Source organism: Ascidia mentula, chromosome 9 (genome assembly GCF_947561715.1).
Source record: "Ascidia mentula chromosome 9, kaAscMent1.1, whole genome shotgun sequence".
Classification (NCBI taxonomy): Eukaryota; Metazoa; Chordata; class Ascidiacea; order Phlebobranchia; family Ascidiidae; genus Ascidia; species Ascidia mentula.
Window position 1 is genome coordinate 3,108,993 of NC_138574.1, and position 23,935 is coordinate 3,132,927.

A 23,935-nucleotide genomic window follows, 5' to 3' on the forward strand; every position below is an offset into this window, starting at 1 on the left:
TTCAAGTTTGTTTCTGCTGTACAAGGCCGATACAGACGCACTGAGATGTCTTCCACTGAACAGCAGCAAAGTAGAGTCGTTTTCAGCACCACAGATGATGTTTGTAAACGAGGTTTGTAAGGAAAATGCAAATTTTTTCCTTCTTAACTTCTGGTGGATCTCGCTATTGGTTTCCGGATTCCTTTACGTGGTGATGAACTTTTGGGAACACATTCCTTATGTGGCTAACGAAATTTCCGGTTTTCGGAAGTTATTCGATCTGGTTTCTAAATTTGGCGGTTCAACAGATTCTCTCATCAAGATGGCTACCACTGCTGATTCACCCGATTCACCGGAAATTGAACGTCAACGTAGAGCAGCTTGTCGGCAGATCGCGTCAGAATTTTGGACACCGCCGGATGAAAAGTCTTCCTGGCCCGCGGAATTAAACAAACTTCTTGATGAATTGCAGAATGACTCCATAAAACATTTGTATGCGTTTCCATATCTGGAAATGTCGGGAGTATGCGGAGATCAAGGTGGTGTGTCTTTTTATGATGGTGAACATTTATTCAGTGCCATTAAACCCGAGGTATTGCTTGCCCAACCGAAGGAAGAAAGTTTAACATTCCTGGAATTTTGCGAAGAAGACACTTCACCAAAATTAGAAATTCTGATGACGCAAGTATGTCGTCATAAAACCAACGCCCACATAAAAATAAGGCAAACCAGCAAGTTGCCAACAAGCTTGATTTTGCGTAACATTGCCAAAGAATCAACGTCTTGGTGTAGTGAAAAACACATCGATCGCATTAAAGATAAAAGCAATGAGTATTTCAACGGAAGAATCGAAGCCTTACGTCAGTTATTAATTCTTCGCCAAATCGAGAGTGTCCGAAAATTGAAAGATGAAGTTTCTTGGATTTTGCGTGGAAATGTTCGTAACATCCTGGCAAGAATCCAAGCCGATGCTATTTGTCTGTTGAAGATTCTACGCAATAAAGAGGAGGGAAAAAGCTTGGAAAATATAAGACACTTGTTTCCAACAAATCAAAGTAAAAGTGAAGAAAACATTAGAGAAAATGAAGCCTTTAAATCTCACAAGAAGTTTCGTTGCGAGGCAGCAGCCGAAAAGTGTGACAATATACTTTTGAGTCTGGCATCAAAGAGACATAGTTTTATACCACTGAGTGAAAACCATAACGTCTACAAGCAAGCGATATCGGAAGTAATGTTGAAGATAGACGACCAACGACTTCTTCTGCTTCTGGAAACTGTGCGTGAACACACGCCCGAAGATCAGCTCAAATTGATTGCCGAACAATACAACAGTCTGGAAAATAATGTTGAACAGGTGGAAGAAAGCTTGATAGACAATGTTCGAATGGTGGAAGGATACAAACAACTTCTCGCTTTGCGAGTGATTGTTACAGTGTCTGAACTGGTCACTCACTTAAAACAACTTCAAAGTAGAAGTAAAAACCCAACTGCTTCCAAATCTAACAACAGCAACTTCAATGTCAGGACCGTATATTTTGTGAGAAACGCTGCATCTCTTGTAATTGCAGTAGCAGTTATTTTGTTGTATACGTTCTGCATGTTTGTTGGAACTTCAGATGCAATGTTTGTTTGCAGCAACACCTACAAATGCATTTACCACTCGTTTAAAACACCCCAGCTTATTGCCTACGCACAGAGCATTTTGCTTGGCATCCAGTGCTTATTCTTTGTCGCCCTCGTGTGGAAGTTTTGTCCGCAAATGAATGACACTTTCAGCGGTACGAATTTTCTTCTTCAGCTTTGTGAAAATAGTGGGGAAAGAAGAAACGTGCAAGTTTTCAAAAACTTACGAAAGGGAATCGAAGCCAATAAACATGCGATCATCTACGGACTCCGTAAAAATCTTATTCCAGCAGCTTCTTTCGGCGACGTCGGATTCTTTCTGTTTTACTTGGAGATGACAGACGATGACGTATCGGATTTTTTGAAATGCAGCTTTGTGAGAAATAACAAGGATCCGGTCGTTGCTAAAACCCTAAGCACTCTTGAAAGGTTTAGAATCCAAACATCGAACGAGGAAATCGATGAATGTCGTTCCAAGAAAGATGTGAAAAGAAAGGATTAGAATTCTGCTTATTATTTGTCTACTGAAGTTGATTCGGAAACCGATCACATACATCTGTTATAATTGTTTGCTGGGTATGTGGTTTAGTGACATGTCATGAATCCCAACTTCCTGGTTTTGTAACTTAGTGAAACGCTATATGTTGTTCCTCATATTATGACGTTAAATTTGCATCTAATGAATGTAGTTTGGTACCCAATGGTGTGAGTGAAATGTGTTTTTTTTTCTGATGTTGACTGTGCATCGGACGTAATTGTTGTTGGCGCCATTCACTTGCCAATATCGTTGTACGACCATGAGCTGTGCTCTGTAAAAACTTTCAAAAGAAATCTCTTCATGGGATTTATACACCAGCTCACACTATCGTGTACGTTAACAAGTAATAGCGGACGATTTATTTCCTGTACACTTACATTATATATTCCACGCTTTCCTCGTATTATTTTGCTTTATATAACGCTGCAGAAACGCCAGCTAAAACATTTTGTAAACACATCCCGGTGTCGATCATGCATGACCGGTTTTCAACCAATCACGTGCTTTGGGTCTCAAGAGCGACTGTTTCTCTTTCTCCAACTCATTCCATTCAAACACGCTAGTGGATGATACTGCTCACTGAATGGAAGTATTACCAATCACAAAATTGTTGCAAACCTTCGGGTTTGTTTGATTACAATACTCAGAGTTATAACTGTTGTCCATGTTGTTTAGGAAAATTAAGTAAGGCTTCGAGAACTCGCTGAGAACTGGCAGCCGCTTTATCTACAGTCTCTCAATTCTTTCATTATTTTAAATTTAAAAAAAAATCGTTCAACTCCCAGATGTTTAATTATTTCATAACGAAACCGTAACCAAATCTTTTTGATATTGATATCGTATTAATGTTTCTGTAGCAAAGGTGCTGTTTTACTGCAAGTAGCTGGTCGACAAACTTGGCGTGATCCCTAATTTCCTGTATTTTTTTCATTTGAGCACATTTCGGTATCGCTAGAAACCACAAAATAGCTAAGGGTGGTATGGGTTTTCAACAGTCTGAACGAACGAGATCTACTTGGAAAGTGGTGCTGTTTTAATTGTAATGAACTGATAGACAACTTACACGTTGCAACGTTTCCAGTAATTCATGATATTTTCGTCTGACGCCTTGTAGTACAAGTGACAAAACCATATGATGTTCAACCTATCTGCGTATTGACATGCTTTAACACTGAATGTTCGATCATAAATTATCTAGTTCATACCAGGTTTATGTGTGTCGCGTTAGATAAAATACAGGCCATCATCCTCACAAGCAAGTCGGGAATAAATGACCGGATTCAGGTGGTTGAGTGACATACACGCGGTTGGGTAGCTGGCAATTATGCATTCCTAGTAATCTGGCAAAATTATTGCTTGTGATCCGTGTTCATATTCCATTACACAGCTCATGGTCGTACAACGATATACAACGCGAAATAGCGCTAACAGATACGTCCGCTGCACAGTCAACATCAGATACAAACTACATTTCATTCAAACCATTGGTTACCAAACTACATTCATTAGATGAAAATTTAACGTTATAATATGAGGAACAACATATAGCATTTTTCTCCGTCACAAAACCGGAAAAACCAACTTTCATTTGACATAGATGACAGCGCTGTAGCCTTACGTATTTCCGTGTGGGAATGCGTAATGGTGCTACTGCTGGGTTTTATGTTTGTTTTGTGAGTCAAAACCTGCAATCATGACAGATTTCTTTATCAAAAAGACTCAAACGCCCTCTGTGCTTTATGTTATTAGTTATAGCGTATGATAGCTATTGACCTTCTGATAAACAGGATCAAGTAGGCCAAGATATACCGCAAACAACACGACTTAGCTGTTGAACTGTTTAAAACGAACGATTGTGCGTATTTGCGTGTAGGAATGTGCAACGTTACCAGTGCTGGGTTTCATATGTGTTCTATGACTCAAACCTTGTCAATAACCGATCACACAAGTTAAAAAGCTTTTAAGGCTTCATAAACGTCCTCCTGCGCTTGATCCGAGCTGTTTCAAAATGTGATGGTTTGAATAAGTGTGAAAATGAATTTATTAAAGCCACTGGATAGGAAGTATGAATCAGTATGTACATTGTTTAAATACGTTTAAACAACCTTTTTTCCACGTGGACATAACTCGCCAAGATCGAATGAGTACGCTATACTTAGCACCGTGTAAAAACATGGACAAAAGGTGCAGGTACAGGCAAGCACCACCAAAGTGTTGATCATTTATTCACATCATTGTTTTTCATAAATGAACCCGCGTACGAGTGAAGCCAGAACAGTGGGATGGAAGAGCCAAGTATAATAATGTTATGTTAAAAAACAGTGTGACTGATCTTCAGAGTATGTTTTGAAGTGCGTTACTTATTTCCGTGTAGGAACGCGTAACGCTACCAATACTGGGTTTCATGTGTGGTCAACGACTTCAACTGTGCCAAACGATTATGACTGATTTCACTGGCTCAACAGCTATACATGTTTGCAACACTTTGAAACTGCGATATAAGAATGACGTACAAAATGCATTAATAACCTTTTACACAAAATTTCGAATCAATACATAACCAGTCATCTAGTCAGGTGTGATAGGCATAGTCATGTGACATCCACAAAACAAGCATTTTAAAACGCCTAAAAAACATGTTGTGTTTGATCCCAACTACTTCAGCGTGTGTTGGTTCCAATTTAGAGGGTCTTTCCCTGTTCGGCCCCTTTTGATGACGCAAGGGTGATCGCGGATCCCTTTAGGCCTTTCAAAATTTTAAAGTTTTAAAATGCTTGTTTTGTGGATGTCACATGACTATGCTTATCACACCTGACTAGATGACAAAAAAATTTTAAAGATAAGAGAACACAGAAAGATTGGTCGAATGTTTATTGGCAGTTAGTGTTGTAAGTTTTCGTTTCCCTTAAAAAAATGTTGTTTCGATTTCAACCTTTCGAGATTCGTCAAAAGGTGCTCTCTTTGCATGTCATATTCCGGATTCGGATTTGGTTGTTTTACCACGATATGAGTATACCATGGTGAAGTTTATGAGCAACAATCCACAAATTGAGGCTTGCCTGATGAGCACATGGTTTAGAAAGTTGTCTTTTTAAAAACACATCTGTTTAATTTTTTGAATATTTGAAACCATTTGTTTTTAGAAATAGAAGTTCGTATTACCAAGAGTGCAACATAAAATTTATTTTTCGCACAAAATAAACAAAAAGGAAAGCTAATCGACACGCTATATAATACCAGGCAAAACAATCATGCGGCATTAGGTTACAATTAACTACATCAACTAAAACATTTTTTACATTAGCATGGATTTTGACAACGACAGCTGGATCTTAACCATACGTAAATGTAAAACAATGTGGGCAAAACTGGAATACAACAGAATAATGTTTTATAGAAATAGTAGCATGGCAAAAACCTGGTTAAGTAAGACCACTTTATTTCTTCCAATAAATCGGAACCAGCAACACGTACATTAACAGCACCGAAACAAGCAAAACAGAATATGAATGTGATAAGGGGATCTAATGTATTAGCTTTTGGTGGATTATAATGAAACAATGCCAAAAAGCCCAAACAAATCAGTGTTTGAAAAAAAGAAATCACCATTAGGTCTTTCCTTATTTTTCCTGCAGGACCTGTAGGACCTGCAGGACCTGTTGGAAATAATATATATTTTCTCAGCAAAAAAAACACTTACGTTTCAAAAATATAGTCTCACAGTATCATTCTAACAAAACACTTTTTTTTTATTTTTGGGCCGATGAGTAAAAAAATCAAGTTTAAAGTTTACAGTGCATATCTTCCGGTATTATCTTACTACTTGTTGGCGATGTTTTAAAACCACATAAGGTACATAAACAATTGCCGCTTTACATATGATATTACCTCTGTTTATCCGACAGTGCGTGGGACACAAATGTTTCCAATCTAAATGACAAGACATGTTATATTACATACAGAAAAGATCAATTAAAGTTATTTGTTGTTGATTGATCTCCTCTTGCTTAGCTATAGACCAGAGGGATGTTAGTTGAAAAAATCGCCAGTTGAAAAAAGTTTGAACGCGGGTTATTCCACCTTACGAGGTAGTAGGTAAAATGGATACATTTATATCTGAACTAATTTTAACAATGTCATCAAACCAATGTAACTTAAGCCGAAAATTAAAAAGATGTTGGTGAAAAGTATAGCTTTAGTTTAGGTATTTCTCTATTTTGCTATTTTTCGGTTTGAAAATGTAAATGCTAAGTTGTTTGTTTAGAATAACATGCAAATGTCTCTAATCACCTTCCTGGGGTGTTTCGATTGCTGGTGATGTGATGCGTTGAGATTCGTTATTTGCATTTGCATAAACATATAGTGCTTCTGCAAACAAATGTGTTTGCATACGCCTTTTCAATCAATAAATGTTAACCTGTCTCTTGTGGAGCATTCATTTCATTTTCAACATCATCTTCTATTCCTACACAAATTTTGTTTGATGGGTATTTTTTGTGAAAGAAAAGTTAACCTGTTTGCTCTTGTGCATTTTCGATATTACTGTTGCCTTGCCATGCACTGCTTTCATTCTCAATCAAATGTACTGTTTCTGCAAAAAATATTAACAAACTGCGTTTTGCTTTTCAGAAAAACGTATATCCACCTGTGTTTGTTGACGCATCTGTTGCTATGGTGCTTTCACATTCATTGATCTCATTTGCTTCTAAAAATGTTTTTTGTGGTTCTGGAGAAAAAGTTGGATAATTAATCTTTTTCCTTGTGTAAACAATCATTTACTTGTTTCGTCTTGCTCTCCAATAGTAATTTCAGCATCTTCATATTGATTCACTGTCTGCGGAATTTCTATGTCTGAAACTTTTATTCTTTAATATCGACTAAAGCAATTATAATTGGACAAAAAATACCTGCATCTTCTAAGTTTATTTCCATTTCTCGGCAGAAGTTTTCGACTTGTTCAATAACTATGTAATTAAAATTTTTAGAAAGAAAATAAAAATCTTGACTGAATATTTAGTGCATCAGTACCTGCTTTGCAAGTTGGTCGATTTTCGGGTTTGTCATCCCAACAAGGAACCATAATGTCTGCAAGTAGCTCACAAATCTTCAAATCCAATGAGGTTTGAGAAAGGCTTTTTTTTACTTGCTCGACAATTTCCATGTCCGGGCGAGCTCTTCCACTTATGATTAATGGGCGCAAATCAGGTCCTTGCAAACAAGCTCCACGATATGCTTCCCTCATTGTGATTATTTCATACAACACGATTCCACTGCTGAACAGATACACAGGGACATCAAATTCTAAATAACCTTTAAAAATATTACCAAACCTCTTGTTACCTGTAAACATCCATTGGTGCAGTCCATTTAGAGTCACTGTCTGGTTTCTGCAAATTCTGTAACAATTCTGGTGAAGACGTTGTTTCAGTGTATTCTCTAGTCTGGTCTCGGTTTAATGAGTCTAATGTAGAATCCTTAAGCTTGCGGGATGAACCGAAATCGCCAAGTTTTACCTGTGGAAAATGTTAACACTTGCGTTAAAAACGAGAACATTTGAATATTTGTAAACCTTGAGTTTTTTGGTGAGCAAGATATTTTGCGATTTGACATCTCCATGAACGATATTGTTGGAATGAAGATACTGCAACGCCTCAAACAATTCTTTTGTTATGCGAAGACGTATAACCCATGGAAAAGGCTTGTCGCACAAAATGTGTTCTTGTAAATTTCCTCCATCAATTAATTCCATCAAAATTGCAAAAATCTCGGTAGAAATTTGTGGATCCCGCATTAGTTTAATGTGTTTTATCAAATTTGGGTGATTGCACATGGTTCCAATCTTAAATTCCCTTCTCATTCTGTAAAAGAAACATTTGCATTGCTTATTTGTTGCTTCATATCTTAACATTCCACAGAAATAATTCACAAACTTTAGATGCAAAGTTATGTTTTTCAATCAATGACAGAGCAATATCGTCACTTCCAAACCAACAGTTTATTCTAAAAGTTTAGCTTTAACTTAGAAGCCTCGCTCAGGTGTAGTTTAGCGTGTTATTATTTGTACTTAAAAAGATGAATAAATTTAAGTAATTTAAGCTCTTTACTTTTTTGCACATTTGGCAACAGCTTCAGTTGATAATTTACTTGCATCAATTCTTTTTAAAGCTGTGCGACCTTCATTGTATTTATATACAGTGCTGTTACTATTACGACCTCCACCGTTACCAAGAACTGTGCCGAGTTTATTTTCGTCGATCAAATTTTTTTCTGAATTCTGGGACACAACAACACAAACATAGCAAAGATTATACAGTACGAAGAGCAACTTATGGTTAAAACACATTTTGAAGATCACACACTGGATCATTACCATTGCATTTCAATTAAAAGTGGGCAGTTGAATGTTTCCAATAACTTTTCCTGCGAAATAAGGCTACAGTTAAAGGGTACAACAAAAGTTTTTGTTTAATTTTAACGCATTGTAAGCAATCTTTGTAGATAATAAATTTCACCCAGCAACAGATTCTATGCAAACAACAGGTAAACAAGAACATACTTGTTGAACATACAACCGGGAAGACCTTTTCTAGTCTACGAGAGACCACGTTAGAAAACACGAATGAAATGAAATTGAATCCCTTTGTTTTCAAAAAATGAGAACACTCGTGTCCAAACTATCATGCCAAATAGTGGAAACTGTCAACATCCTCCAAAAATCGTCTAAAATCTACAATTTATCTGCAAATATTCCCATATATTCTTGAGCGCTTGCTCCAATAACACAAACGGACCTAACTGCGGCCTTTGACAAAACTTCACAGTGAAGTGGTGTCAATTGTGGTGTGACGCAACTTTTGTTGCCAGAAGGTTGTAACAATAGCTTGTATTGTGGGCCGATTTTGCTCCTTTTTCCTTCCCACTTTGTTCGAGAACTAACGATACAGTGAAGATGTTTTTATACAATACGTTTTTCATTTCATAAAGTTATTGTGATGTTCTTCACCCAGCCTAAGAATTGTCGTTGGAAAAACGTCAAAGTAAATCTTGGCATTGCTAATTTGATTTCCTATTGTGAAGTCACCGTAGTTGGACACCGGTTCATGACAATTTTTTGGTACTGAATTCATTCACCCACATTTCAATTGAAACAAAATACCTTTGCGATGAGGTCACATGAGACTATTCGTTCCACGTAAAAGTGTGGATTCCCCCCTTTTACGTCAACCATCGCTGGGGAAGTTCCAGCAGAGACGTTACCCACCAAGGTAAATATATATTTATTTCTACACGCTGTGATTTTTTGCTGAATTGGCTATCGAAATTTCTTTGTATCCGGCACAAACAATTACAGTAATTCAAATTTATTTGCTAGTTTTCTATCTTTTCAAATGCAAAAAGTCCCACTGATCCCCTGAAAGTCATGCGTAACGGAGATAATTCGGAGGAACCGTTCTACCACGGCATAAGTAATCTATAGTGTAAGCTTATGACGTAACTGTGTACAAATTATAGAATTTCGACCTGGAAACGCTAAATTATTTCGAGTATAGAAGGAACTATGTAAAAATCATATGGGTGGGAAGCCTGTGACTTTATGATTAGCTTTGCTTCTTATGACAGCGAACAAGGCCAATAGCAAGAAAAGGAAGTATGGAAAGAAAATATTTACCTACGAAGATATAGTTACGAACAGTGTTCGTGAATGCGGGTGGCGAGAACTGTGCGCTACTGCAGTTAATCAAGCGTGAAGCGTTCCAGGTCGAATGAGAAGAGCTCTTGCAGCACTAGACATGTTTTTCAAAATAACGTTTCAGTGTAAGCCCGTTTACATGTGCGGCCGAAATCGAATTGGATTGGCCGGAAGTTAGATGAATTGAAACATCCCAATCAAATCCATAGTTCGCATGTGTTTACGTGTGAGGTTTGGTAATGAAAGCGAAGCGAATTCAATACACTTCCTTCGAACCAATTAAGCGCGAGAGCGATTAAACGCTCCGTCGCTCCTCTTGCGCAAACAACGGGTGGAGCGATTGCGCGTAGTGCATTCGATTCAATTGTTCAAGAAAACGGGCTTATTAACTTGTTGTTAACGCAACATTCAACCTTTTACAAAGTTGGCATTTCGATCAATTTTTTGTCATACAAGCTCGTACAAATTTTCGGGAACAGAACACGTTAACCAAGAGAAGTATTACTTTTGAATTCAGTGAGCAAGCAAAACGATATAATAGGTTGGTTCAAAACAAATCAAACGTTTTCTCACGTTTGTTAGGGTTCTGCATCATTGGCGACCTATTGGGTCCGACGGTTTTTCATTGGACATGAATGGGTGTTTACGATTGCTAAGCTCCATACATTTGGCTACAACAGTTTTTCCTTTCCGTCATCAAGAATGTGAAAGGTGTGTAGAATTAAATCATTTGCAGGAAGTAACAGGATTTAGGTTATTTTAAAAACATTGTCAAAAATGACAAGTTACTGAGAGTATTCAGCTAATATTTACTTGAACGCTTTAACAATTTATAAGTATTCCATTTGTTTAGTACAGAATTGAATTTAGTGATCGTGACACTCTATAATACTAGTCTGAATCATGTCTTTTAATGGGAATGTGCTTCAAGCTGATCTCCTCACGATACACCAAGCAAAACCATGGTGGGAATCGTCACGCACGTATAGGACAGTGATTATGGTTTCATCTAGTTTTTACTTGGTTTACAAATCCGACAACTACGAATTAAGCTGTTTTCCTCTGAACAGTAGTAACACAGCAACTTTTACAAGACCTAAGATGAATTTCATCAACAAAATGTGTATTCCAGATGCAGATTATGTTCTTGTTAACTTTTGGTGGATATCATTACTTTGGGAACACATTCCATCCGTAGCAAATGAAATATCGTCATTTCGGAAGATATTTGATTTGGTTTCCGAGTTTGGTGGGTCAGCTGATTCGCTAATCAGATTAGTAACCACTGCTGGGTCGCCTGAATCATCCAAATTTGAACGCAGGCAATTTACTGTTTGTCGGCAGATTGCGAAGGCATTTTATGATAAAAGGGAAATTAGTCACTGCGAAATAAACAAGGTTTGACAATATTCTAACTGCTGTACAAGAAGACGCGGTACGACATTTGGAAATTTACCTGAGGCAACCACCTGGTAGGTTTGTTTCAATAAGGTACATTGATTTGAATACACTTCCGAAGCCAACCGATATACGCCTAAAGTTACTGGACCCATGCGAAGAGGATGTATCTCAAAAGTTAATGTATCTGATGAAGCAAGTGTGTTATTATGAAACCACAGCGCACACCAATATAATAAAATTAATTGATAAACCTCCTCATTAGATGTTACGCACTATCTACCACAAATGTATTTCGTGGCTCGGGGAAACCGCTTTCCAACCTGAAAATGAGTTCGAAAACTTGGATTGTGATGTGAGGATAGAGGTCTTAGGTCACTTACTGGCTCTTCTTCAAATTGAAAACATTCGCAAGTTAAGGGAAAGGTTTTCTTGTTTGGATGGTTCCTGTACGAAGCAAGTCTTGTTTAACATTAAAAATGATGCCGAGGCCTTGATAAAACTGCTGCCTCAAGAAGAACACGAAGGCCCAAATGAAAGGTTGAAAAGAACAAGAAACTTTTTATTCCACAAACAGAATACTGGCGAAAAACTCAGTTGCAATGAACGGAAGTTGGAACCATTCATTCTTAAAGCAGAAGATCTTTGCATTTTGGAAGCACTTCGAAAAAAGTCACCTGCAGAGCAGTTGGAAGAGTTATCGAAACATAGTTCGACTAACAACGTCCAAAGTTTGATAGAAATGAAGCGATTAGTTAAAGGTTACAAACAACTTGTAGCTTTACGGCAAACTGACAACATTTCGAAGCTTGACAGTGAATTGAACTCCTGCAAAGTGAAGCCATTTAATCAAATTTCCGACGAAAGGAATAGTTACATTGGCACCGTTTATTTCATTAGAAATGGGATTTCCCTTACCTTTTCTTTCAGTGTGATTCTAGTTTACCTGTTAGGTGCTCATTTTGCACCACCAAAAAGAAGTTTTTTATGTGATAAGACATATCAGTGTATCTATCATTCCTTTCATGCTCCACAAGTCATCGCCTACATCCAAAGCATTGTCCTGTTCATAATGTCTCTTATCTTTATGAGCCTAATGTTTCAATTCAGGCCTTGGACAACGGAAGTGAAAAGCAACACAGATTTTCTTTTGTCTTTGAGCAAGCACAGTGGAGAGACAAAAAATGTCAAAGTTTTCAAAGAGCTTCGACAGGAAATTAAGGAAAACCAAGAAGAGATTGCCTACCAATTGCGAAAGAATTTAATTCCAGCCTTATTCTCCGATAATATTGGATTTTTTCTTTTCTACTTGGAGCTAACTGGTGACACCATTGAGGACTTTATGGACAGTAATTTCGTTCAAACAAATGTTGACGAAAACATTTCTAGGAAAGTTGTCAAGCTGAATTCGTTTAAACTTACAAGTAAAAATCCTGAAGACGAAAACAAACCAGATGTGAACAAGGACAAAAACTTTGTAACAATAGATTTTGAGACAAAAAAAATGCCAAGAAGGAAAACTGAATAACAATAACGTTGGTCACGTCAATGAAACATTTAATGGACAAAGTCCGTAGATTTTATCGATACTGGTTCCTCTGTGTGCTAAGTACAAAACTTCCTGTTATTGTGTGAAAAAACTTGTAAATATTAATTTCTTCTCATTTACTTCTTGTCACTAAAAAATCGATTTGGATTTGATACAATCAGCGCTTTTTCGTTGAAATTGTTATTATCTACCGCTATGCTCTTTAACTCGTTAAGTCTTCCGACTCCTGTACATTTACTGCGTTTGTTCGTCAGTGTTCTGGTTTCGCTTCGATTGCGCCATGTCCAAATATAACGAGAATGCACTTAAGACTTCAAGTAAAGTAAAAACTTGAAATGACGGGAAAATTATCCGTCCACGATTGCTCTTTAAGAAGTTCTTCCTTGAGCGATGCATACTTGCTTTCTGCTGGTGTAGAATCAAGAAAATCAATAAAACGTTGAGCAGTATTCTGATCCAACGCCGCCACCACGTAGAAGAGCTTGGTTTGGTCAACTGAAATTCTTCGCAGTGCGAACTGTGCTTCAGCTTGCTCGAACCACACGCGGGGTTGTGTCACCCAAAATTGCGGTAACTTGAGAGCAACAGCGCGTTCTTCCATTTTATCAGCAGTCGTGCTTGATACTGGGGGTCACCAATGTGGCGATGTTTATTCAGACGCCAACAAATCAGAATGACTGGCACTCTAACGACCAACATAAAACGATACACTTGTAAGGCAATCGACGCACGTCACGGTTCGCTAAATACGTAGTAGTCGCTACACCGTCACTTTTCCTGTTAATCTTGTTACTGATAAATTTGTGTGCCATTTCCATTTCGTTTGTGCCATTCGTAGTAGTTTCTTTGTGCCATTCGTAGTAAATCACCTTCTTGCATTTATGCCACTGGTTCCTCTGACGTAGCTTTATCTCAAACTCGAAGTCGATGCCAAATTAAACCGAACTGCCTAACAAATACGCGCCACGAGCTGCAAAGGACCAATTTTGCATTATACGAACTATAATCTGGCGTACAAGCCCTTTCCCATGATTTTGCCCTATTTGAAGCCATGCAATTGGCGAAAGATCAACAGTTTCTCCGTCTAATCAACAGAAACCGCATGCTTGTCCTCCAAAACCAACGAAACCAACTGGAAATCACAAGAGAAACTTTGACAACAACCCAAGCTGAACAAGACTTGCTGAAAGCTTTACTCCCTGCACGCTCTCGGCAATCTGACCCAAGACAATACATCTATTTATTCCTTCATGCTATCTAAAGAGAAATCTTTCACGTTTGGCGGAAATCATTTCATTGGAAAGCAACAAGACTCAACCCATCAATTTCACACTTCTACAGACTAGCTTGCGTCACCAAGCGGCCGCGATAAACAGATCATTCGCCGATGACGTGCTTCACTACGCAAAATTTTCGTGAACGTTAACTTCACGTTTCACGGAAGATACAGCTTTGTTCAACTTCAACAACATTGATATATTCTCTGACGTTGGAACGGGAATCAACTCCGTTGAAAACATTATCACAAGCGGTTTGAATTATGCAAAGGACGTTGTCAATAACGTTGTTGATAAAACTACTGGCATATTGGGACAACCACTTTTAATGATTGCCATTATTATAAGTTCTTGTTTGGGGGGTTTTGTCATCATCGTTGCTTGCTTACGGCTGGAGTCGCTATCAACGGTCTCAAGACTCTAGCAAATACATCCGAGGACATCCCATCCGGATGTAGACGAAAAGACAGTTTTTAACTGCTTTTTCTGAGGAGGGAGCAATGTTACGTATGATTGACAATTGAGCTCTAATTAGGGGTTACGACTGAATACGCTTGATTTAAATTCCGACGGTAAATAGGAATGGCTGTTCGATTTTGGGCGTTTTCATCTCAAATTTCCTGTTATGTTTTAGTGTAATTACGCCTTCGTATACAGACAAGGTATTTCGTACTCAGACACTGCTAAGTATTAATTGTATATTTGACTTTTGATCTGACAAATTTCCCAACTTAATTGTTTGAGAAAAGCTTAAAATATGGTTAAATTGTGTTTTGCATTACTAATTTTCTCGTCAAACTTCGATATAAATGTGTACTTCAAAAAGTGGTACTTAAATTACTTCCCACCACGCTTACTGTGTTATTGGAATGGTTGCGTGTCGTTTATTTGCGAAATCGCATGACATAATTTTTGTCCATTTTTTCATGGCGTGATAGCGTGATTGAGTGATAGCGTGATTGACATCATGCTACCTTTTATAAACTGCCGCTGGCAATGCGTCAGCCTGTCAGACGCGAGACAGCAGTACCGTATTGTGAATGTGATAGCTGCATCATTTCGTTTCGTAAAAGTTAATTCCGCATTATTCTTAATATTTGATCTCGATTTATTTTTTAATACATTTTAAAACTTCATAACTTGGTTTGAGGCACTGTAAATACAAATTGATGGTGTGGTAACAAAATAACGTTGTAATAAATAGTTTGTAAAACAGTTTAGTGAGCTTAGTTTGTGTGAAAGAAAGTTTTAGAATTATTCTTAGTTGGCCAAAAGCAAGCGAATAACGAACTCACGAAAAGCGTGTTAGAACATGTGGGGTCGGACAACTTGTGATCGCCTTAATTTTATCTTTTGATTTATGCAATCCCCCTTTATCTACCACATGACCACAAAATTCAATTTGATCCTTGAAAACTGTTCGGATTGACTTTTACGCTGACAATCGCTTGAGAACATTTCTCAGATTTTCTGTATGTTCTAGATCTGTTGCTCCAGTTATTATCATATCATCTAATAAACATTGTACTCTTTTAAACCTTGCAACACTTGATCCATACCATAATGCCGGGGCTTGCCATAATGCCGGGGCTGAAGCTACCCCCAAAACTTTTGCGGTTGTAACGAAAGAGTCCTTTGTGCGTATTAATGGTAAGCAAATGTTTACATTCGTCTTCCATTGTCATTTGCAAATACGCATTTTTTAAATCCAGTTTTGTAAAACGATTTCCTCCAGCTAACGTGGCAAAAATATCAGTTGCTTTAGGCAAGGGATATTGCTCTATGTTTAAGACTGGATTTAAGGTTAATTTAAGGACGATATGATGGTTTTATGCGTCAAAAATTGCGACCGAGGTCACATAAAGTTCACCAGGATACGTTGCCACCACAGAATCGCGTGGCATTTCGTAGCGTTGTGGTTCTACTGTTTAGGGGGAATTTCATCTTGAAAACGACCGTTTCTGCATGTCGTCATCATGACTTCACGCCAGTGGCGACGTGATCAACAAACAATTGTCTGATTATTAATCACTCATTAATTGTATCCGCTAGCGAAAAATTGAGTACTTCTGCAGAAGGCAGCATTTTAAAGGTTTAATATAATGAGACTCCAGGTATTCAAATGCTCTGCTTATAGGTTCACATTTAGGAGCTTTTTGCCCACGTAAATCGACATCGTTCTCATTTAGACCAAGCAGATTGTCCTTTGCAAAGCCATCACATGGGTCAAGCAGTTGCTCTTTTTCAGAAAAACGTAAAATACTTACGTAGGATACTTCTGTTTGTGATTTAACAAATTAATGCTTTACTGCACATCCATAACATCTGCGGAAAAGATCATGGCAACATGTTCCGTCTTTGTTTTGTTGTTGGTTTGCAAACCAAACCGCTTACAATGTTCCCGCAAACTCCCAACTCTGCACATCTGCAACACCTATGCCATACTTAGGGCCTTTTTTTCCAATTTGCCACAAAAAAATTAAAAACATTCCAGAACTGTTGTTATATTTGACATTTACCAACCGAGACCAATCATTTTCTCCACAACCAAACGCTTGTAGCACAACTTGACCTATTACCTCGATTCTCGCGCATGCGCATTGGCGTTGGTGCAAATCATGAATTATTCAAGGAGCGCACAACTCATTTCCGCATTTTGTTCAACAAGTACTTTGAGAAAGGCGAAATCAGTCCGTTTCTCGTTTAAAACAAGGAAGTGGGAATTTCTGACAATGATACAAAGTTCAAACGTACACTTGCAGTTAGCTATTAGCTCAAGACAAACAAAGTCATAGGTTGACGCACTGGAATTCGTGGTTTTCTTCGAACAAACAGTAATGAGTAAGCAGATGTTACTTGTACACGCTGAGCCTTGTTTTTTGAATAGTTGTCTGTAAGAACGCTTGGGCAACCTGGCATCATAAACGTTATACCCCTGAAAAGACTTTTCAAGGACATAAAATGTGTGCTTACTTTCACAAGCAGTGTCTCAGAAAATGCAAACGTGCTTATTTCTGAGAAAAGTGTTTATTTAGGACCTGCGTGTTATCGTGATAGACGTTTTCAGATGAACCTTTGTTGCCTAAACAAAATAGACGTATTACAAATATCCTCTAAAATTAGGCAAAGTTTCAGAAATAAGTATAATTTCGGCGACAAAAATCACCGAACTGACATTTTAACACTTTTAATTACTCACATGATTGCTATACAAACTGTTACGCGGAATCTTATCTTATGTGTACACACTACGCATATTTTGGCAAATGACTATATCAGTGATTCGCCTTTTTTATGAAAGTAATCATCCACTATCACCAATGTTCCAATGTTGTGAAATAAGAGTATTCTATGGGGAAACAATAGGACTCGTTTTGTAATAATAAGAATATAATTGCGCAAGTCTGTTGCTGGTTTAGTACAATGCCGCAGTACTTCCAACAATTTGGTATTCCGCAAGATTATTTTGATCAAAATAGTGTTCCGTGGCTCAAGAAGGTTGAAAAATACTGAACTATATAGTTACTACTTGCAGTGATAAAGTGGAGCTGTATTTACAACGTTTTTTTGTTATAGCTTATGTGAGTAGAGAGTAGGCAGTGTTGCAAATTAAATCTTCTGGTTGTCAATACGCTGAAAGAAAGCCTTTGAAAAATTTAACCGATAATGATGTCACTGGACGAAAATCAACTTCATACTGATCTCCTGTCGTTGCACAAACTTAAACCATGGTGGGAGACTATCCGCACTTACATAATTGCTGCCATGATAACTTCAAGTTTGTTTTTGCTGTACAAGGCCGATACAGACGCCCTGAGATGTCTTCCACTGAACAGCAGTGAAGTAGAGTCGTTTTCAGGACCACAGATGATGTTTGTAAACGAGGTTTGTAAGGAAAATGCAAATTTTTTCCTTCTCAACTTCTGGTGGATCTCATTACTGGTTTCCGGGTTTCTTTACGTGGTGATGAACTTTTGGGAACACATTCCTCATGTGGCTAACGAAATTTCTGGTTTTCGGAAGTTATTCGATCTGGTTTCTAAATTTGGCGGTTCAACAGATTCTCTCATCAAGATGGCTACCACTGCTGATTCACCCGATTCACCAGAAATTGAACGTCAACGTAGAACAGCTTGTCGGCAGATCGCGTCAGAATTTTGGACACCGCCGGATAACAGGTCTTCTTGGCCCGCGGAAATAAACAAACTTCTTGATGAGTTGCAGAATGACGCTGTAAAACATTTGTATGCGTTTCCATATCTGGAAATGTCTGCAGTTTACACAGGACAAGGTGGTGTGTCTTTTTATGATGGTGAACATTTATTCAGTGCCATTAAACCCGAGGTATTGCTTGCCCAACCGAAGGAAGAATATTTATCATTCCTGGACTTTTGCGAAGAAGACACGTCACCAAAATTAGAAAACCTGATGACGCAAGTATGTCGTCATAAAACCAACGGCCACATAAAAATACGGCAAATCAGCGAGTGGCCAACAAGCTTGATTTTGCGTAAAATTTCCAAGGAATCAACGTCTTGGTGTAGTGAAAAACACATTGATCGCACTAAAGATAAAAGCAATGAGTATTTCAACGGAAGAATCGAAGCCTTACGTCAGTTATTAGTTCTTCGCCAAATCGAGGGTGTCCGAAAATTGAAAGAGGAATTTTCTGGGATTTTGAGTGGAAATGTTCGTCACATTCTGGCAAGAATCCAAGCCGATGCTATTTGTCTGTTGAAGATTCTACGCAATAAAGAGGAGGGAAAAAGCTTGGAAAATATAAGACACTTGTTTCCAACAAATCAAAGTAAAAGTGAAGAAAACATTAGAGAAAATGAAGCCTTTAAATCTCACAAGAAGTTTCGTTGCGAGGCAGCAGCCGAAAAGTGTGACAGCATACTTTTGAGTCTGGCATCAAAGAGACATAGTTTTATACCACTGAGTGAAAACCATAACGTCTACAAGCAAGCGATATCGGAAGTAATGTTGAAGATAGACGACCAACGACTTCTTCTGTTTCTGGAAACTGTGCGTGAACACACGCCCGAAGATCAGCTCAAATTGATTGCAGAACAATTCAACAGTCTGGAAAATAATCTTGAACAGGTAGAAGAAAGCTTGATAGACAATGTTCGAATGGTGGAAGGATACAAACAACTTCTCGCTTTGCGAGTGATTGTTACAGTGTCTGAGCTGGTCACTCACTTAAAACAACTTCAAAGTAGAAGTAAAAGCCCAACTGCTGCCAAATCTAACAACAGAAACTTCAATGTCAGAACCGTATATTTTGTGAGAAACGCTGCATCTCTTGTAGTTGCAGTAGCAGTTATTTTGTTGTATACGTTCTGCATGTTTGTTGGAACTTCAGATGCAATGTTTGTTTGCAACAACACTTACAAATGCATTTACCACTCGTTTAAAACACCCCAGCTTATTTCCTACGCACAGAGCATTTTCCTTGGCATCCAGTGTTTATTCTTTATCGCCCTCATGTGGAAGTTTTGTCCGCAAATGAATGACACTTTCGGCGGTACGAATTTTCTTCTTCAGCTTTGTGAAAATAGTGGGGAAAGAAGAAACGTGCAAGTTTTCAAAAACTTACGAAAGGGAATCGGAGGCAATAAACATGCGATCATCTACGGACTCCGTAAAAATCTGATTCCAGCAGCTTCTTTTGGCGACGTCGGATTCTTTTTGTTTTACTTAGAGATGACAGAAGATGACGTATCGGATTTTTTGAAAAGCAACTTTGTGAGAAATAACAAGGATCCGGTCGTTGTTAAAACTCTAAGCACCCTTGAAAGGTTCAGAATCCAAACATCGAACGAGGAAATCAATGAATGTGGTCCCAAGAAAGATGTGAAAAGAAAGGAGAAGAATTCTGCTTATTATTTGTCTACTGAAGTTGATTCGGAAACCGATCACATACATCTGTTATAACTGTTTGCGGGGTATGTGGTCTAGTGACATGTCATGAATCCCAATTTCCCGCTTTTGTGACGGAGAAAAATGCTATATGTTGTTCCTCATATTATAACATTAATTTTTCATCTAACGAATGTAGTTTGGTACCCAATGGCTTGAATGAAATGTAGTTTTTTTCTGATGTTGACTGTGCAGCGGACGTAATTGTTGTTAGCGCCATTCACGTGTCAATATCGTTGTACGACCATGACCCGTGCTCTGTAAAAACGTTCAACACCAGCTCACACTATCGTGTACGTTAGCAAGTAATAGCGGACGAATTATTTCCTGTACAAAGTAACCGTTGGCTTACATTATATATTCCACGCTTTCCTCTTATTATTTTGCTTTATATAACGCTGCTGAAACGCTAGCTACAACATTTTGTAAACACTTCCCGGTGTCGATCATGCATGACCGGTTTTCAACCAATCACGTGCTTTGGCTTCTCTCAAGAGCGACTGTATCTCTTTCTCCAACTCATTCCATGCAAATACGCTAGTGGATGCTACTGCTTACTGAATGGAAGTACTACGAATCACAAGATTGTTGCAAACCTTCGGGTTTGTTTGATTACAATACTCAGAGTTATAACTGTTGTCCATGTAGTTTAGGAAAGTTAAGTAAGGTTTCGAGAACTCGCTGAGTACTGGTAGCCGCTTTATCCACAGCCACTCAATTCCTTCAAAATAATTTTAAAAAAATCGTTTAACACCCAGATGTTTCATTATTTCATAACGATACCGTAACCGAATCTTATAGATAGTGGTAACGTATTAATGTTTCTGTAGCAAAGATGCTGTTTTACTGCAAGTAGCTGGTGGACAAACTTGGCGTGATCCCTAATTTCCTGTATTTTTTTCATTTGAGCACATTTCGGTATCGCCAAAAACCACAAAATAGCTAAGGGTGGTATGGGTTTTCAACAGCCCGAACGAACAAGATCTACGTGGAAAGTGGTGCTGTTTTGATTGTAATGAACTGATAGACAACTTGCACGTTGCAACGTTTCCAGAAATTCATGATATTTTCGTCTGACGCCTTGTAGTACAAGTGACAAAACCATATGATTTCCAACCTATCTGCGTATTGACATGCTTGAACACTGAATGTTCGATCATAAATTGTCCAGTTCATACCAGGTTTATGTGTGTCGCGTTAGATAAAATAGGTACAGGTCATAATCCTCAAAAACAAGTCGGGAATAAATGACCGGATTCAGGTGGTTGAGTGACATACACGCCGTTGGGTAGCTGGCAACCATGCATTCCTAGTAATCTTGCAAAATGGTTGCTTGTGATCCGTGTTCATATCCTTTCACACTTTAAAAAATCAGGCCATCGCTTGCTGTATAAGTCGCCGAAAATAAACGTGAGTAGTATGTAGCTGATAGAGTAGAGAACAAAGATTTTTTCTTCCTTTTCTCTGAGATTCTCTATCTGATTGAGAGACAAGAAGGAGTGTTCTTTCCTTTCTCTCATGTATGCATTTAAAACGGTGAATTGTATTGCATGGAGTTACTCACAGTTATTCAAGAGCCTTCCGGTCTTGATTGGGAGTAAAATAGGATTCTTCTATTTTTGGTCTGAGAGAGCTCTTTTTTCGGTGTCGCCATCGTGATTCCATTTGATGTTGGCCCTGCGTTTGACCTTTGTTTAAAGCTTTTTGACGATTTGACGGAATTTTGCATCAAGAAAATTGCGACTGAGGTCACACAAAGTTGACGAGGATACGTTACCACTACAGAGTGGCGTGGTATTTCGTAGCGTTGGTTCTACTGTGTTGGGTGAATTTCAGCTTGAAAGCGACCGTTTTTACATGTCGTCACGATGATAACACGACAATGGCAACGTGATCAACAAACATTTGTCTGATTACAAATCACTCATTAATTGTATTCGCTAGCGAAAAATTGAGAATGCCGCGATTTGGAAAATCTAGAAAAGAACAAAAAAATATAAAGACAAATATAATGTTTCTGTTGCTGTTCCTATTTTTAGGCTCCTTCACAATTAATAGGTCTACCCAAATAACTTACCTGCACAGGTATAGCATGCCCGCAAAATTTATCCAGATAGACTAACACAAGAAGAATCTTTTGAGATGGTGTACATTTGGATGTGAAGAACCAGTACTTTTGCAGTAGGCAGCATTTTAAAGGTTCAATATAATGAGACTTCAGGCATTCAAATGCTCTGCATATAGGTTGACATTTGGGAGCTTTTTGCCCACGTAAATCGACATCGTTCTCATTAAGACAAAGCAAATTGTCTTTTGCAAAGCCATCACATGGGTCAAATTGTTGCTCTTTTTCAGAAAAACGTAAAATACTTACGTAGGATACTTCTGTTTGTGATTTAACCAATTAATTCTTTACTGCACATCCATAACATCTGCGGAATAGAACATGGCAACATGTTCCGTCTTTGTTTTGTTGTTGGTTTGCAAACCAAACAGCTTACAATGTTCCCGCAAACTCCCAACTCTGCACATTTGCAACACCTCTGCCATACTTAGGGTCTTTTTTCCAATTTGCTACAAAAAATTTCAAAACATCCCAGAACAGTTGTTATATTTGACATTTACCAACCAAGACCAATCATTTTCTCCACAACCAAACGCTTGTAGCACAACTTGATCTATTACCTCCATTCTCGCGCATGCGCATTGGCGTTGGTGCAAATCATGAATTATTCAAGGAGCGCACAACTCATTTCCGCATTTTGTTCAACAAGTACTTTGAGAAATGCGAAATCAGTCCGTTTCTCGTTCAAAACAAGGAAGTGGGAATTTCTGACAATGATACAAAGTTCAAAGGAGACTTGCAGTTAGCCATTAGCTAAAGACAAACAAATTCAATGGTTGACGCCCTGGAATTCGTGTATTTCTTCGAACAAACAGTAAAGAGTAAGCAGATGTTACTTGTACACACTGAGGCTTGTTTGTTGAATACTTGTCTCTAAGAACGCTTGGGCAACCTGGCATCATGAACGTTATTCCAGTGAATAGACTTTTTAAGGACATAAAATGTGTGCTTACTTTCACAAGCAGTGTCTCAGAAAATGCAAACGTGATTATTTCTAAGAAAAGTGCTTATTTTGGACTCGCGTGTTATCGTGATAGACGTTTTCAGATGAACCTTCGTTGCTTAAAATATAGACGTATTACAAATATCCTCTAAAATCAGGCAAAGTTTCAGAAATACGTATAATTACGGCAACAGAAATCACCGAACTGACTTTTCAGCCCAGGCCAATTTAACCCTGCGTATGGGCCTACTGTTTGACTTACATGATTGCTATACAAACAGTTATGCGGAATCTTATCATCTGTGTACACACTATGCCTTTTTTGGTAAATAAATAACTAGTAACTACATGAAGTGGTAAAGTGGAGCTGTATTTATAACGGTTTGTTGGTATAGCTCATGTAAGCAGAGAGTATAGGCAGTTTGAATCATCTGGTTGTTAATATGCTGTAAGAAAGCCTTTAAAATTTCATTTGTAAATGATGTCAATGGATGAAAATCACCTTCATGCTGATCTCCTGTCGTTGCACAAACTTAAACCATGGTGGGAGACTATCCGCACTTATATAATTGCTGCCATGATAACTTCAAGTTTGTTTCTGCTGTATAAGGCCGATACAGACGCACTGAGATGTCTTCCACTGAACAGCAGCAAAGTAGAGTCGTTTTCAGAACCACAGATGATGTTTGTAAATAAGGTTTGTGAGGAAAATGCGAATTTTTTTCTGCTTAACTTCTGGTGGATCTCGCTACTGGTTTCCGGGTTTCTTTACGTGGTGATGAACTTTTGGGAACACATTCCTCAAATAGCTAACGAAATCGCCCGTTTTCGGAAGTTATTCGATCTGATTTCTGAATTTGGCGGTTCAACAGATTCTCTCATCAAGAT

At 38.1% G+C, this 23,935-nt stretch overlaps 1 protein-coding gene across 3 annotated transcripts; it reads right to left on the reverse strand.

Annotated features, from left to right (window-relative positions):
• Positions 1-5,405: 5,405 nt before the first annotated feature.
• Positions 5,406-8,910, reverse strand: LOC145914032 (interleukin-1 receptor-associated kinase 4-like). Of its 3 annotated transcripts, none has more exons than XM_083001809.1 (14): positions 8,697-8,910; positions 8,511-8,560; positions 8,245-8,414; positions 7,710-7,998; positions 7,481-7,653; positions 7,169-7,410; positions 7,048-7,104; positions 6,920-6,991; positions 6,786-6,866; positions 6,654-6,731; positions 6,558-6,605; positions 6,431-6,508; positions 6,029-6,070; positions 5,406-5,796 (listed from the first exon to the last, which is right to left on the reverse strand). In XM_083001809.1, the coding sequence occupies exons 2-14, from the start codon at positions 8,511-8,513 to the stop codon at positions 5,441-5,443; spliced, it is 1,689 nt and encodes a 562-aa protein (XP_082857935.1). In that variant the 5' UTR covers positions 8,514-8,560; positions 8,697-8,910; the 3' UTR covers positions 5,406-5,440. The 3 variants fall into 3 exon arrangements, with proteins under 3 accessions (XP_082857935.1, XP_082857934.1, XP_082857936.1); XM_083001808.1 differs by having other exon boundaries at positions 7,169-7,413; XM_083001810.1 differs by lacking the exon at positions 6,920-6,991 and having other exon boundaries at positions 7,169-7,413.
• Positions 8,911-23,935: the final 15,025 nt, after the last annotated feature.

Coding starts and splice junctions, on each gene's coding strand:
- LOC145914032 (XM_083001808.1), bottom strand. Junction 7,999..8,244: donor GTTGCCAAATGTGCAAAAAA/GTAAAGAGCTTA, acceptor TTTCTTTTACAG/AATGAGAAGGGAATTTAAGA. Junction 6,071..6,430: donor AATCGAAACACCCCAGGAAG/GTGATTAGAGAC, acceptor CTTGTCATTTAG/ATTGGAAACATTTGTGTCCC.